Raw genomic sequence first — 17,201 nt, forward strand, 5'->3', positions numbered from 1 at the left:
GATTATAAGTTATTTCTATGGATTTTATTATTTTTTTTTTTTTAGAGCATAATTAGTGGAACCAAAGCTTGATTTGACATAGCACTTTATTGCAAATTTGCACTAAGAGGAAGAAAGGGGATGTAACACATAGGCATAAGTTAGTCCTATTGCCAAAAGATTTATAAAGTAGCACTAGGATTTTATATCAGTAATATGTGATTTTAACCCTCAAGTCCCTGGAAGTTGTATAACTCTATGTTGGGGTACCTCCCATCAATAGGTCCCAGGCATTCTGCTTTGATTATCCTTGCTTATTCTAATAGTGTATTATATGAGGATTTTTTGTGGCCAAAATCTTTGCATTAGAAATTGGGATTAGGTACGTTCTTAATTTATTCTATTTCGATCTAGGATTTCACGATAATGAATTACTTACCAATGTATATATGTTCTGATTTTATAGTGAAATCTGCCTCGATATTATTAGGATTTTTCTATGTTTTTATGTTGTTGTACTTTTATGATCCTGGAGATCAAAATAAAGTTGATATGATGATAGTTCCCATTACATTCTCCTCGCTTTGTCAGAATCAGTTGACACCGAGGCTGCATTAACTGCATCTTGCAGTTCCCTTGACGCTGCCCTCAATGAGGACCCGATTAACGCTGAGGAACTGGAACTTCTCCTGCTGGAGCGTTTTTCACCTCAATCAACAGTAATGCCAAGGCTCCATCTTGATGCTGGAATCTGTTGAGGCCAAGCCCTGACTCTCGAATGTATGTCCACAGCCTGCTTAAACTGAACGCTGTAGGAAGGTAGCTTTTCCATCAGAATGATCTTAATTCAGGTATCTGATCGGCGTTTCATCGCAGTTTGCCTTGAAACTTACTTTTGTCACAGTCTAGTATGACTATTCTCCTGTTGTTGGAACTTTGCGCTTTTTGTTGCTATTTTTATTTTAAAACTTTAAAATTCATATCACCATTTCCCCTCCTTGGATTTATGTAATTTGTGAGGCATTTTGTATATTATTATATTCAGTACTTTTATAAATTGGAGTGGGATTTCTACTTTGTTGAGCTTTGGACTTTTTAACTCTTTTGGCAGTTCTAAATGCTTTACACATTTTCTGTAGTTAAGCCTATCTACTCTGTGACAAAGCTACTAGGGGTTGATCTCAGGTTAAATTACTGAAAGCCTTACTGGACCCAACAACCATATTGTCATTGTTACTTGCGGTGGACTATCATCCACTCCAAATATTAATCCACTTTCTCACTGCTGCATATTTCAACAGTGTGTGTCCATGTTATGTACTAATAACGAAGGATCATCAAAGATGTAATGCTTAGGGTCTTTCAGAATTGTGAGAGAGAGGGAGTATCTCCTCAAGTGAAATGGCAACTACTTTTATGTCCTCACACTAAGAATCCCAAATTTTCAATGCCAATCTCCTGACTCCACCCACTGCTTCTGTTAGCCTCCTGTGGTCTCAACCAGTTTATGGGTTTACCCCAAATCCTTTTCACAGCACAGAAATTGTTCTTTTTTATGTCAGATTAGTACAACACTCACTGAAACTTGTATTCCTTACTCATCCTCTTCCTTCCAAGCATGTGTAAACCATAGTCCCACCTTAACCCTTCCCGGTTTATTGCCGTTCACTACTATTGCTTCAGCCCCTCTGAATCTATTTTTCTATCAGTAGGGTATGTATCCCATACAGATGGAGCACTTTTCCTCAAACGTGAGCGATACAGTTAGTGTTGCATTTGCTCCAGTTTGTCCCAGCCATTAAATTACTGCTCATTTTCTCACCATTGAACTCTCCACACAGATGGTCCTGCAACTCCTCCAATGTCAATGATGTACTGCGAAAGATGAATCCTGAAGTGGGACATATCTTGTGGGCGAGGATACCGTAAGAGGCAGCAGGTATCTTTGGTTTTGAATGAATTTGAGTGGAAAACCTATGAGCTGAAATATTAAACAGATAAGGGTCAATGCAGCATAATCTGCAGAATAAAGGTGCATGCATGGAGACAAAAAGTTTATAATACATAATGGTTCCTTTGAAAAGGTAACAATAATTAAATATTTTCAGCTCAAAATTACAGGGGGAAACCGCACAGTCTATTCCGTCACGAAAAATAACAAGCTACTCTTCTTTTTTGGTGTTGATCTGTTAAACTAATGTATAAAGTTACATTCCAAATATGGACACCTGGAACAATTATGGTTTAATGTGATTTATATAGTGTTTAGATATAAAATAGAAAGAATCAAATAACTTGCAATCTCTGCTTTACTTTGTTGTCTTCTCAAACAAATAACATAATTTGAAAAATTACAGCTCAACTAAATGTGACCATAGATTAGTGCAGTGCTACCGTCCGGAAGCCAGTGGATGGCAATGCAGAAGAACTTTAATCAGCTAACCTAAAGGGTTGATGGCTTCATCAACCATAAACTGGCAGGGAGCCACCATCAAAAAGATAGGGCCTGATTCAGAGTTTAGTGGATGGGGATTTCCCCCGTCAGGCTGACTCTTTCACCCTGAGGGATCACGGGCACACCAACTTTTGATCAAAACAAATAGATGGCAGTGGTAACAACCGATCAGCTTGCACATCCAAAATGTAGAGCAAGTACATATACAAAAGAAGTAACATGTGCTCAAATGGATAGAGAAACACTAAACCACCCAACCAGTGTAGAAATATACATGAAAGAGAAACTCCTCCGTATAGCAACATAATAATACATCCAGAGCACTACACAGACATTTCTCCATGTTCTGTCAATGTAGCTGATCCAAAAACTTTATTGTCAAGGTATCCAAAGTTCAGTACTAAGCAAGCAAGAATCATAAGAAGAAACAGCCGAACCGTGTTTAGTCGTAAACAACTTTCTCAAGGCTGGGTAGTGATGCAAGAAACAAAATTCGACTTGTGGCGCATATCGAGTAAGGATCTGTAGCCCTCGGAGACACAAACACAGGACGCACCAACTATGTAAAAAGTTCTCTGTTCAAGAGAAGTATATTACAAACATTCTATGAAGAGATGGTACAGTTAAAGTTAGGACTAAATAAAGAGATGCATAAAACAAGTGTAGACTCTGTAGTCATTTGTGTCCTAAAAACCATAGTCACGCTAAGTCAGTAAAGCAGCCCCAAATCATCAAGACACAGGCTGTCGTATCGAGGGCTATAGTCAACCCATTTTGCAAGAGTATCCCCCCTCGTGCTGGAAAGGACAGATCGGACGGCTATACGAGGATACTCTTGCAAAATGGGTGGACTATATCCCCTGATACGACAGCCCATGCCTTGATGATGCTTGACAATGGATTTATGACATGAATGAGTACAGAATCTACACTTGTTGTGTGCGTCTCTTTATTTGGTCCTAACTTTAATGGTACCCCCTCTTCATAGAATTTTTGTAATATAGTTTGCCTGAACAGAGGACTTTTAACATAGTTTGGTGTGTCCTGTTCTTGGAGCACCGAGGCCTACAGGATTCTTACTTGATACACGCCACAAGTTGAATTCTCTTGCTTGTGACACTATCCAGCCTTGAGAAAGTTGTCCACGATGAAACGTGTGCCGGCTGTTCCTTCTTATGACACGTACCTGCTTGTCACTAAACTTTGGATGCCTCGACAATAACGTTTTTGGATCTGCTACATTGACAGACCATGGAGACATGACTGTGTAGCACGCTGGATTCATCATTGTAACACCAAATTTTGAGATGTCTGCTCTCCCAACAGACATCTCTTGGATCTAAAGGGAATTGTCGTAATAGTAGTTCCTGAAAATGCATTGAATGCATTGAAAGTTTGATGGACGGCTCAGTGAGCATGATCAGCCATGCAAAAAAATTATTCTCTTGCCATGTGAGTTTTTCCCCAAGGAATGGGCATAATTTTACCATTTCATTGACTCTTCTCATCTGGTTTTATGTGGCGGTGATGGACAGTGAATACTGCCCATTTGTCCCCCCACTCTAAATTGGGTGGGTGGACAAATGGCAAGGTTCCAAAGGCTCTATAGCATCTTTGCAGTCGATGTCTATGTTGGCTCTAAATGAGGCTGGTGGATCTTTAGTTTGACGGAGAGAGTACTCCATTGCAATGGAGTACTCTCCCCCCCCAAACTATCAATCACGCCCACTGTGGTTTCTTACTGGAAACACGGTCCTCATCAAAGACGGGGAAGGTCAACTTTCACCTCACAATTGTCTGTAGAAACATTTGGAATGGTTGCCATTCTTCACTTGCTCTTTCGCTCTTGCAAAGTGTGTAGATTTAACTACAAAAATATGAGATTTGAAATTATGACTACACTTCGGCATACACAGCATCAGTGCCAAGCTAATACGTGAGTGCCTAACTGTGCATCTGTGTATTTATGCATTCATTATTTTTGGAAAATGAGGGCTGTGTTAACAGTTTGAGGCTGGACAATAGGGCTGCCATCATGTGGTGACTACACATCAGCACCATGGGAGTGGATGCTAGCTGGTGGTATGTCTTGTGTTGGAGACATTGTACTGTGCTGTATTATAACATCAATGACTTTCTTTAGCAACTTCTCCTAACAAAATGTAAAGCAATGTGCCGAGCAGTGCACATTATGAGTACAAGGCTGTTAGAAGGAAAGCAAGAAACAGTGTAATGCACGACCAGCACTAGTCATACATATACAGTGACATGAAACATGCACACTTATCATTATCCAGTACCTCCACGGGTTAATTGAAATGTACTCTCTCATCTTATCTGAATGTCAGCCTCCCCCACCCATTTTCTCTTTAAAGCTCATGTCAGTGTGTGTGAAGAAAGAAGGACTACCCGCCATGTATCACCAAAGAATACACATATGTGCCATCATGATTGTGTTGATGAGCCCTCTATCAGAATTTCATTTTCTGCATCCCCTTTCCTTTTTTCCCAAACAACCCATTGTTGTTTTCCCTATATGTCCGCTCTGCTGGCCAATACTCCCATGTAACAACCAGATTGTATTTCACCCACCTATGCATGGCACACCCCCAACAAATTCAACATAGGTAAGGGCCTTCAGCACAACTGCAATGCATGTCATTTTAGCTGTGTCAATTAATACTGTGATTACCCTCCATGGGAAGTGTACCCACAACGCTAAAAATGTAATCCATCCCCACAGGCAAGACTAGGGGCCTCATGTAGGAAGCCTAATACCGGTCGGTAACGGCCGATTTTCGGTAAATATACCGTTACCGACCGGTATTTAGGCTTCTGAGATGTAGGGGGATCATTTCTGTATTCGGAATTTACCGAATTGGTAAAATTACCGAATCGGTAATTTTACCGATTCGGTAAATTCCGAATACAGAACTGAGATGTAGGGGGAGTGTGTGGTGGGTGTGGGGATTCGTTATTTACCACCAACTAAAGGTTGGTGGTAAATGACGAATATGTGTAAAAAAGCATTTTTGTGCACGTTTAAGTGTGCAATGTGGCAGACATACATGCCCTTAGGGCATGTATGTGCGCCACATGTGCACACATGGCCGAATCAGGGGTGCAACAGGGTGTCAATGTGACACCCTGCCACCCTTGCATGTGCTCCCCCCATTACCGAATCGGTATTTACCGATTCGGTAATGAGGCATACCTTCCCATCAATGGGAAGGTATGCCTCATTACCGAATCGGTAAATACCGATTCGGTAATTACCGAATTTCTACGAATCGGTAATTTTTACCGATTGAATACCTACATAGCATTTACCACTTCATAAATACCGAATCGGTATGATTCGGTATTTATGAAGTGGTAAATGCCAGGCCACCTACATAAGGCCCTAGATATCCCTTATGACCACACCTCTTCACACAAATGAAAACTCAATTTATTTCAGAAAAACTACAATTTACATCAAAAAGATAATAAATAACCTAATGGATTGAATTCATAAACCAAAAATGCAAATTCTATACATATGACAACTCAGATAAGAAAATTGACTCCCCACACACCAATTAATTCCCCATAAAAATATTCTAAAAGACTGAGTAGCCACACAGATATCAGAACTTGCTGTTCTGAGGACCATATCCAGATTTCACATGGGCCATAGGGTGTGATAAAATATAAGTCTTCCACCGTTTGACCTATAGCCCTGGCCTGTCTTGCAGCAGAACACAATTGTACATTAATAATAATCAGGTATTGGTAAAGCGCTAACTAATCACCCGCAAGGGTCTCAAGGCACTGGGGGCCATCGGGGATATTAAGTGAGGTATTTCCCAGAGACTTATGATGCTGATGATTCCCCTGCTTCATAATGTGAAATGTCAGTCATGAAGCACAAGACACTAATTAACTGCTGGAGAGCTCAAAATACATTGGGCCTTTTTCTTACTTTGAAGAACAGGGTAATGTCCATCAGGGTGTTGAAATAAATTACTCCATTGCCCTGACGGACATCCCATCGCCCAAATGTAAAGATATCCGGCGGCCCACCAACATCTCTTACTGTTGGGGGAATTGCTGTCACAGTTTTTCCTGTCAAGTTTGAAAAGAATTGATGAAGAGCTCTATCAAACATGATGGCCAACCATCAAACTTTTCTAAAGTTCACTTTTTTTCAAAACAAACTCCCAAAGTGGGAGTTTGCTTTTGTAAAAAGTCAAACTGATGACCCCACACCAAGGGAGTTTTCTCCCATAGTGTGCGGGTATTATTTATATTTTCACTATCCCTCACAACCAGGTATTACATGGTCTGTCGTAGTAGGCACTGTAGTTGACATACGATCAGTCCACCCACCTCTAAATTGAGACAGCAGACCATGGACCAGGTGTACGACCATTCAGTTTTGCGAATCGGAATTCGCGACTTTCAAAAAGGAATGTACAAAAGTGTCTGAGACACTGTTTGCGATTCCCAATGGAGTCGCATATGACCTGCCTCATCAATATTCATGAGGCGGGTCTCAATTTGACACCCATTGGGAACGTCCAGCACTCACAGGGATAGTGGCCTGCTCGGATCAGCAGACCACCATGTCTGTGATTGCTTTTTAAATAAAGCAGTTTTTTTTTCAAAGTTCAGTCTGTTTTCCTTAAAGGAAAAGGGGATGCACTTAAAAAAGAAAAATGAAACATTTCTGTTTCATTTTTAAGAATAGACAGTGCTCCCTGGACCACTGCCTGCTCGTAACATTTTTTTTGCATCCTTTCACAAAGCCGAATTGGTCCCCTGGGGACCTCTTCCTATTTGCGAGTGACTTACCAACTACTTAAAGTAGGTGGTAAACTGTGAGTGTTTTGCAATTGCGGTAGCAAAACAATCATACATACAAGGGCGACTCGCTATTAGGAATGGATGCCCTTAGCACGCCCCTTCCTAGTAGCAAGTCGCAAATCCTGTTTTGCGAGATTGTAATAGGTTACCAACACACAAAATAGGGTTTGTACATTGCACAGACTTATTTGACAGTCACAAACGGGCCAATGACACCTTTGCGACCAATAAAAAAGATCATACATCTGGCCCCAAATATTTACAGGAGAGGTTACTCTGTTGCCCTTTTGATGGACTACCCTCTGCATCAAACTCTAAATCAGCCCCATTGTCTGTCTACCTCCTGCTGGAGATCTGTACACATGTCCAGAAATCTAAGAGATATTTTAAAGAGAGAGAGAGCTGCATAATGTCTCACTGGTAAAGACACTGAAAGTAGGATTTGGGGATTTTTACTTGTAAAGAAGAGCTACATAACCATCTCACAAGATGGGAAGAGAACTCCATAAAATATTATGTGTACTACAACTGTCCACAAACATATGTTATATGGGAAGCAGGTAGTTCCTGCATAAAAAGGGATACACACAGCCATCTGGGGGGCCATCAATCATATCAAAGGAAACTTGCATCCATTACCTGAGCCTTCCCTGTGAAATAACTGTCATGAAGCCCATGGCAACTCCTTTGAACTAATTAGCTGCTGGAAAACAATAAAGACCTTGCCTGCTCATAAAGTTAAGAGATATTTTAGAGCGAGAGAGCTACCATATGGCTATGTGCCACAAACGCTGACACATTTCAATGTCTTACTTTTTAACTTGAGTTGTTATCTATCACTTTTTCCCAAAAGGTTTACTAGACGTAAATGAAGATATAAGTCAATTAGTGAATTTGCTTGTAAAGAAGAGTCCCCCAGGACAGTAAGAGTGCTTCATAAATTATCACGGGCTCTTCATTTCCAGGTTCCATTACATAAGTAGAGAGTAGGTAACTCCTGTATAAAAAGGGAGAGCTACAGTTATCCAAGGGGAACTTCAATTAATTCAAGGGAAACTTGCATCCATTGAACAAGACCTTACATCACTGCGAGTGAGCATCACAAACTATCCCATGAGATATCAAGTCATCCCAAGGGAGAATAACAGTCATTCCAATAGATATTCTATCACTCCCACATATCAACCAATTCTGAGCTGATGGACCTCCACCCTTGGGTAACTCAGTCATCCAAAGACTTCCATCCATAGCCTGGAGATGCGGCAGTTGCAGTGGGTCTCTCTAGGGGATCAGAGGAAGATGCCAACCTATGGCAGTGAAGACTGACAAAAGACATGCAAATGAAGCATAAACTGTTTCTGTAGCTGCTCCGCTACATGACTGTAGATTTTGTTGTAGTCTTTCTCATAAGCATTTTGGAAACCCTACACACCCCAGTCTTTGACGCCTCATCCTTTCATCATCTCTGCCTGTCCTTTTCATTTTTTTTTACTCTGGGACTACGCTTCCTGCTGCTGTGCCACCATCCTCCTCATACACCACTGCCCCGAATAAAGGGACACAAAGAAGAAAGAAAGAATAAAGGAAGAGCAACATATCTTCCAATTGTATGCATATTTGTAAGTGTGGCATGTAGACCCATATACAAATGCAGAGTGACTGAAAGACCATGCTACCAATACACTGTCTAGTCACTTTTCAAACGTTTTCTATTTTCCAAGAACAAACTACCAAAGCAGGAGTTTGATTTAAAAAAATAAAAAACTTATGACCCCACACACAAAATGGGAGTTTTTACATTTTTACTCTCCCTCACTGCCGGGATATAGCTAGCTGTGATGAACAGTAAAACATTGACTGCCCACTCTAAATAGGGCAGACAGTCGGATGGCTTACCTTCAATGGTCTCTACTCTTTCAGGCCATCGGAGGAAAGTTTACACTGATTGAGTAAATTATCCAGAAACTTATACATTTTTAAATTGTCCCAGTGTGAACAATGCATATTGAACCATGTCAATTAATGTGAATAACGTTAATAGAAAAAAATGGTTTAGGAAGTGAGATAGATGAACCTGAATACACTTCCTCAAAATCATTAGACCTATCACTACAGCAAGCAGCACCACCACAGCCACCAGTGCCCTAGAAAGGACATTACAAACAGGAGGCACCGTTGGAGCTGAAAATACAAAGAAAATAAACAACTGTGTAAATATGTGTTTCACATGCATATGGACGTCAATAACACTTTAAATAATATTTGTTGTATTAGTTGACAGTTATATAAATTCCAAGTATTTGTTGACTTAGTGCACTAAATATTCAGGCAACACGTTCCTAATATAAAAAATATATATTTTCCAAACCATCAATAAACTGTCTCTGAGGCAATGGTTGCATTGGAATAATAAGATTTTTCAATAGAAACCCACCCCACAGTAGTAGCGGTAACATTTGTATTTCTGTGGGATACACATTATACCAATATTTCAGATAGCGCAGTACTGATACTGTATGAAATTGGGTTATTAGTTATGAAGCATGTGGGTCCTGCACAAGTGATGTCTGTAATGTTATTTTTTCCTTGGTACCCTACTTTAGCCCTTGACTCTCTCAGGGGAGTGTCTAAGGCCTAGTCAAGGAAGTGATGTGGGCCAGTAATTTCAATTTGCTTACGTGCAACAACGCGTAATGAATTACTGTGCAGCCACCAATAAATACTACCCATTAAATTGCAAATATGTACATCAGGTAGATGGAAATACCTTTGGCGACACCCTCATATTATATTACAATACTATTGGACTCTGAACCCCGTAGTCACAATGCCTCCATCTATACAAGTTGTAACATCACAATAAATGGTGGTGTAATTTTAAAAAAGACAGGCAGGCTGGTTTTGTCAAGGGGTTACTACATTAATATAAATAGGGCGTGCCTATGAGCTGTGTCACTGTGCTGCAATTTCATATATAGGGCAGGCCACTGACCCGTGGGGATTCCACATCATTATATATAAGACAGGCCTACTGGCTTTGTCAGGGTGGCAACACTTTAATAGCAATAACTACATTTCGTGATTCACCATGAAAATGGATGTGGACAACCATACTAAAAAGCAATCATCATACGTATTGTAATAGTGTTAATAAATCATTAATCTTCAAAATATCACATACATATGTGTTAATGTCTGTCTATAGACCACATAATGCAGTCATGGAACCAAGCACCATGGATTCAAAATACTGTTCTAGGAATCCTTATGTCAATGGGCGTCTTCTTTTGAGGACATGTCCTTGAGGTACAGAAGAGATAGGGGCTTATTAAGTGACCAACATCGCTGTGGATGCAGAACCAACCGACCTCCAGTTGGCGGTTCAGAAACCACAGTTTGGATGCAACAGCACATGGTGTGGTCGCAAACTTTCATTCACAAGGGGAGCTTGTGTGGCTGTCTGAAACTGCCCGCAGCACACACTCCCATTGTGAAAGGAACATTTTTGCACATCCCTGCACAGTGTGCTGCCCACACGCTGCAGTGATGTGAAGGGGGCACCCAAGGCCTCAACCGTAAAGCCAGGGGATAAGGGGCCCTGCTGGGGCCCCCAAAGTCACTTTCCGACAGCTTTTCCATATCGGAAAGGCCGACATGGAAAGGCTGTCGGAAAACGATAACAGAATCCTGATGGCTGTTATGCCATCAGTTAGGGATTATGTGTGGTTTATACCTGCTCGGCGGGCTCCTTGAGTCAGTTTGACCGGCTGGTTTACACTTCGGCCGCCAACATTATGATTCACCGGTTGGACTGTAAACCTACTATGTCGGTCGGTAAGCCTCTGATGAGCAGTTGGAGGTTTACCGACCAACATCGTAACTAGGCCCAAAATATTATTTTCCAAAAAGCCTTACTGGGGGCTATTGCACCTTCTGCCGCCCCCACTACATGTTGGTGAAATGCTGGTGTGCCCCTGGCCAATGTGGGACACCACAAAGCAAAGTAAAAGCTATAAACAAAGCAGTCATATTATGGGGTGCTTCCAGCCAGGAAAAGTGAATATTAATAGGTTTCCCACTTCCTTCTGCAGCCTTATTGTTTTACGTGCCCAGGTCCACTCAGGGCATGCACAGTCTCTGCTATTAGTTGGTGGTTTTGGGGTGACCCACGTGTCCCCTGCAAACCGAGCTAGCTACCTGCAAACATGTGCATCTTCTGTGCCATGCACAGGAGCTGACATCTCTCTGTGTGCTGTCACCACAGCTGGAGCAAGCAAAAGAAAAGCTATAAAAAAGCAGTCATATTATGGGGCGCTTCCAGACAGGAAAAGTGAATATTAGCAGGTTTCCCACTTCCTTCTGCAGCCTTATTGTTTTGGGTGCCCAGGTCCACTCAGGGCATGCACAGTCTCTGCTATCAGTTGGAGGTTGTGGGGTGACCCACGTGTCCCCTGCAAACCGCGCTAGCTACCTGCACACATGTGCACCTTCTGTGCCATTCACAGGAGCTAACATCTCTCTGTGTGCTGTCACCGCAGCTGGAGCAAACCTTTACTTCTGCTCCTGCCTTTGGCTGGAGTTGGAAGGAAGTCAGCACAACCCACTCCTCAGCCAAGGACACAGTGGGCAACAATGTGCCTGACTAGCTTTCTTCCCAGTTGGGAATGGGATCCCATCAGCTCCCGGGGTAATGGTACAGCCAGTCAGAAAACTATATGGAGGGGGCTCCATGCCAAACTCATCCTTCAATAGGGTTGAATAAAATACTGATGTACTGACCCCTGGGTCTTTGCCCACCCCAGGGGTTTTCATTGAAATTGCAGAAGAGTTTATTTTTTGTTTCTAGGAAATATCATTGAGGATACATATCTTGGACAATGTTGGACCAGCAGTCACCATCTTGGGCTAATCATGCTTATGTTGGCCAGGGCTAGTTATAAGCAGCTCTTTCCACAGGACTTCTGGCCTTTAGAGGGGGGAATTTTGAAGGGAGCTATTTTTACTGGCTCCTTGTGCCAGACTTCTCATCTGCCTAGATCATGGTGCTCCTCTCCTGATGGTGGGTGCATCTTGACAGCATCTATGGTACCAGACAGCAGAACACCCCCTTTTCCAAATGCCCTAGATTCCAGAGCATCCTGGCTGTTTTGAAGAGCACCTGTGTGGGTGGAGGGGAGCCTTGGTCTTTCCTCCAACTGGCATTTAGAGGGAATATGTTCTTGGGAGACTGATCATAGTCCTGGGTGTCAGTTGTAGACAAGGTCCTTAGTTCATCATTGAAAGGCATCAGGTTGCTTCTCTTTCCAGCTGAGCATCATTTCCTCTGTAATAGCTACCCAGGTCAAGGGTCTTCTCTGCAGCTAGTCCCTTGTGCAGGGAATTTATAGTGTGGTGGACAGTTTTAGATTCCAGGCACCCCTGGCCAATCCTAGCTACTCCCAACTGATGAGCCTCAATCTGGTTGAAACTTGAAAGCAGCCTTGGTTTGCTTGTTTTCCAGTTCAGGGAGGTCCTGTCCTGGCAGTTGGGCTGGATGGTTCCTTTTGAAGCAGAGTCAAGACTGATCTACATATGGATGCGTTCAAACTTAGGTGGCATGGTAGGTGAAAAACAATGGGTTGGAATACTACCCCGAGCAATTACTAGTGTTTAGACTTATTGCAAACATTCATCATTTTACCTTTAGTATGTTTGATAATCCAAGTATGCAACATTACCCCTCCACCCCTGTCCCAACCCTTCTACACAGCATTCTGGGACAATCCAACACAGACCCCTCAAGTTTCCTCATGAAAGATCTCCAGTGTGGCCTCAGCTCCACCTGAGCTTACATTACTGCCTGACCCTTTCCCACAAAATCTTCAGAGGGGACCCCCTTCCTGTGTTGGCACCAGAGGTCTGGCCCTCCCTCTTTGTTCTAGTGGTTGTGGGATGTTCCAGCCAAGGGGCAATGTGTGAAGCTTATTGTCAGATGCACATTTCCCACAAGCCCCTTTCCACTACCAGAAACAATTTAAGTCACTGGCAACTGTTTCTTTTTGGGTGGGGAGGTTTTTGCTCCCTCTCTTTCCGGCTGAAATTACCTTGTAATGAAATGGAGCAGTGCTCTTGTTCTCTTGGAGGCCGCAAAATATTAACACATTTTCTTTTGTTGTGTCACTTTACTTACCACAATCATAGATATTATTTGTGACCAATCTTCTTAACATCTAATACTAGAACTTGCAAAGTGGCGGAGGCTCTCTAAATGAGACCGAATAATAGAGTTATCATAGTGGTCGTTTCTAGGGGTGGGCGGAATTTGCGAAAGCGACTTTCGCAAATTATCGCGAAAATGTTTAAAATCTCCGCAAACACGCGGAAATATCGCGAAGATGCGGAAGTATTTTTCCCGCCCGTTCACGGTATTTTCTGCGTGTTCGCGGCTCGCCAACTTACCCATGCGGTTGCTTGCGGGCACGGCCATCTTGTTTTCACTCTTCTCGCGGTGCATGATCGCGAGAAGAAAGACGTGATCACACGATGCATGACGTTACTGTGGGCGTGAACTGTCGCGAGACAGCGCAAATGGCTACCAACAATCCAACATCTTGTGGAGAACGCGACCGGATCGGGAAAACTTGTCAGCGAACGCGGGGATTCAGGTAAGGCGATCGCGCGCGCGAGAATGTATTATTTTACAGCGCGAGCAAGAACCAAATTATCGCTAAACTGCGGAATGCGGAAATTTTTACATTTTCGCGCTCTCCGCGGAACGCGAAAAATGTCAAAGTATCGCAATTTCCGCGAGCGGAACGGAAATTTAGCCCAGGCCTAGTCGTTTCATCTTGTATCTTCGCAGCATGGAAACAATGATCAGATGCACATATAAATTTGAACATTGATAGGCAAGTTGGGCAATCTTCTACTGGAGTTGCACAGACTGTCAGCACGCAAGTACCCAAACATACTATTTAAACATCATGTATTTATTAGTTTGATTGCCAGGGTCAGTTATCTATGCAAAGGGTACTGTTGATGAAAGATGGGCATTGACAAAAAGATTGGCTAGCAAAGAGGTTGTTTGTCTTTTAAATTTATTTTATCAAAGGACACAGTTGTATATATATATTCTCATCCGTGCGAGAAATAGGAGCCACATTTTTTGTATAGGAATTAAGATGATTTTAAATGACTTTACAGTTTTTTAAATATTAATTAACTGTATCCTTGGACCTGATTTGATGAATTGCTGAAGATAAATTGAGCTGTATATTGAATTGTAATTGCTATGGCTTGTTTGGCTGAAACAATAAACTTGACTTGCTCCCTCTGTGGGGAAGCAGAGTAATGAATGTGTCCCAGTGTGGGGGGACACAGGTGTAAAAACTGATTTTGAGCTGAGCCAGAGGGATATGGCAAGTGGTGCAAAGCTATACTTTAGGGCAGATTTTGCCTAGATGTATAATACAGTGAAAGCTTGCAGAGCCCCTTCTGTGCCAGGCTACCTGTGCATGGCGGTAATCCAAAATGTGCATCCTGCACATGTTCATGTGTGTACAGTGTTTATGTGTAATCAACCCAGTGCACTCACCAAAACTGTGCAGGAGCAGCCTCAACTTAAAAGGTTAGCACTGCTGATTAATGTAGTCCAATTACTGTGAATTTACCATGAGTGAGAGTTAGGTAGTGAGGCTCACACAGTAAAAAGTCAAAAAAAGGGTCATCATAAGCAAAAAATCCTTGTGGACTAAATGGGCAGAACACATTTGCTACACCCGCCAGCTCATGAAAAAATAGAAATGTAGCATTAACTAATATATTGTAAGAAGGATATAAAAGACAATTAATGTAATCATGAACAACCTTAAATTAGGAGGTGTTTAGACGTTTAGAATTAAACAAAAATATGTAAAATCCATATAGAGATATTTTGTTTCATTGTTCTAAAATAGTTACAACATGGCATATATGTGTGTGTGTGTGTGAGTGTATATATGTATATATATATATATATATATATATATATATTATCTACTGGCGGTCGCCAGTAGATAGTTATAGTTACAACCTAGTTTCCATAGGAAATCTCAAAATTCTATTTTGAATAACTTTGGCGCCGGTTGACGAATCCTCGCGAAATTTTCAAAACTAATGGGGCGCTCCGTTCAGCTCCTATCCTGAAAGTCTCGGGGTGATTCGTCAAGCGGGGGCCGAGAAAAAGGGGGGGTCCCAAAACGCGTTTTCCCCATGCATTTTTCCATAGGACCATAAGTCGCAGCTACAGCCCGAACGGCTGAACAGAATTACGTGAAATTTGGCAGAGAGGTAGCCATAAGGTCAAGGAAGTGCCTTTTGCAGGTCTGGTGTAAATCTGTTCAGTATTTCCTGAGAAAATAGCATTTAAAAGCATATCAATATCTATACGCGTGCACCGTGTGCGCACTGTGCGCGCACCCTGCCGTGCGCGAGCACAATTCTGATTGGTTGTTAGATGTCGGTAAACATTCGAATCGGTCGAAACCAGGAAGTGTCGGCCGCCATTTTGTCTCTCGCAGTCTGAGGGGGTGAAAAAAAAAGGTGGAGAACGTGAAAAGGGGGCAGAGTGGACAGTTCCTGACCCCCTAGCCTTGGTCACGGGGTCACAGAAGGACCCCCCAAGGGAGAAAAAAACATTATTTATTTTTTTTAAAGCGCGAGGTGCGCGCACCGCGCGCGCACGGCACGCACTGCGAACCGTGGGAGCTCGGTGCGCGAAGCGCACCGAGCGTCCACAGCGCGCGCACGGTGCGCCCGGCCGTGGAGGGAGCACCACCGCGAGGATTGGAAGCGGGCCATTAAGCTTGAATCATATCGGGCTTCATACGGGGCATGCAACACCAGAGAAAGCGAGACTGCACGCATTGCGGGGCCCATTTCAGGGTGATGCATTGGGAACCCTAAGGACATGGCACTCATCGGGGTAGGATTGCCGCACTACAGGTCCCACAATCCTGTGGGGGACCGTGAGCCAAATGCTGTTTGAAATTAACCTATCAGAAGGCAGTAAATCATTTAAATAAAGAGGTGTGGCCAAAAAAGCTGTGCACTTGGTGGAACTGAGCCTATGATTAAGGAATTGATCCGAAACGCGTCAGGCTGCTCCTGCGATGTGTGTGGTCTACTGGGGATCGTTGCAGCCCGAGTGCTCTCTCGCCTGTGGGCAACTTTTGGAGCGTTAATCTTCTCACGGCGGCCCGGCCGTGGAGGGAGCACCACCGCGAGGATTGGAAGCGGGCCGTTAAGCTTGAATCATATCGGGCTTCATACGGGGCATGCAACACCAGAGAAAGCGAGACTGCACGCATTGCGGGGCCCATTTCAGGGTGATGCATTGGGGACCCTAAGGACATGGCACTCATCGGGGTAGGATTGCCGCACTACAGGTCCCACAATCCTGTGGGGGACCGTGAGCCAAATGCTGTTTGAAATTAACCTATCAGAAGGCAGTAAATCATTTAAATAAAGAGGTGTGGCCAAAAAACGCTGTGCACTTGGTGGAACTGAGCCTATGATTAAGGAATTGATCCGAAACGCGTCAGGCTGCTCCTGCGATGTGTGTGGTCTACTGGGGATCGTTGCAGCCCGAGTGCTCCCTCGCCTGTGGGCAACTTTTGGAGCGTTAATCTACTCACGGCGGCCCGGCCGTGGAGGGAGCTCCACCGCGAGGATTGGAAGCGGGCCGTTAAGCTTGAATCATATCGGGCTTCATACGGGGCATGCAACACCAGAGAAAGCGAGACTGCACGCATTGTGGGGCCCATTTCAGGGTGATGCATTGGGGACCCTAAGGACATGGCACTCATCGGGGTAGGATTGCCGCACTACAGGTCCCACAATCCTGTGGGGGACCGTGAGCCAAATGCTGTTTGAAATTAACCTATCAGAAGGCAGTAAATCA

At 43.1% G+C, this 17,201-nt stretch overlaps 1 protein-coding gene across 1 annotated transcript in view; it reads right to left on the reverse strand.

The window, feature by feature from the left end:
• The window catches only part of LOC146812912 (natural killer cells antigen CD94-like), a 139,277-nt gene that overhangs the window by 57,691 nt on the left and 64,385 nt on the right, over window positions 1-17,201 (reverse strand). The window contains exon 2 of the mRNA XM_085615226.1: window positions 1,802-1,960. Coding sequence (XP_085471352.1) covers window positions 1,802-1,960 — 159 coding nt within the window. The remainder of the gene's footprint in view (window positions 1-1,801; window positions 1,961-17,201) is intronic.

Source organism: Triturus cristatus, chromosome 7 (assembly GCF_964204655.1).
Source record: "Triturus cristatus chromosome 7, aTriCri1.1, whole genome shotgun sequence".
NCBI lineage: Eukaryota > Metazoa > Chordata > Amphibia > Caudata > Salamandridae > Triturus > Triturus cristatus.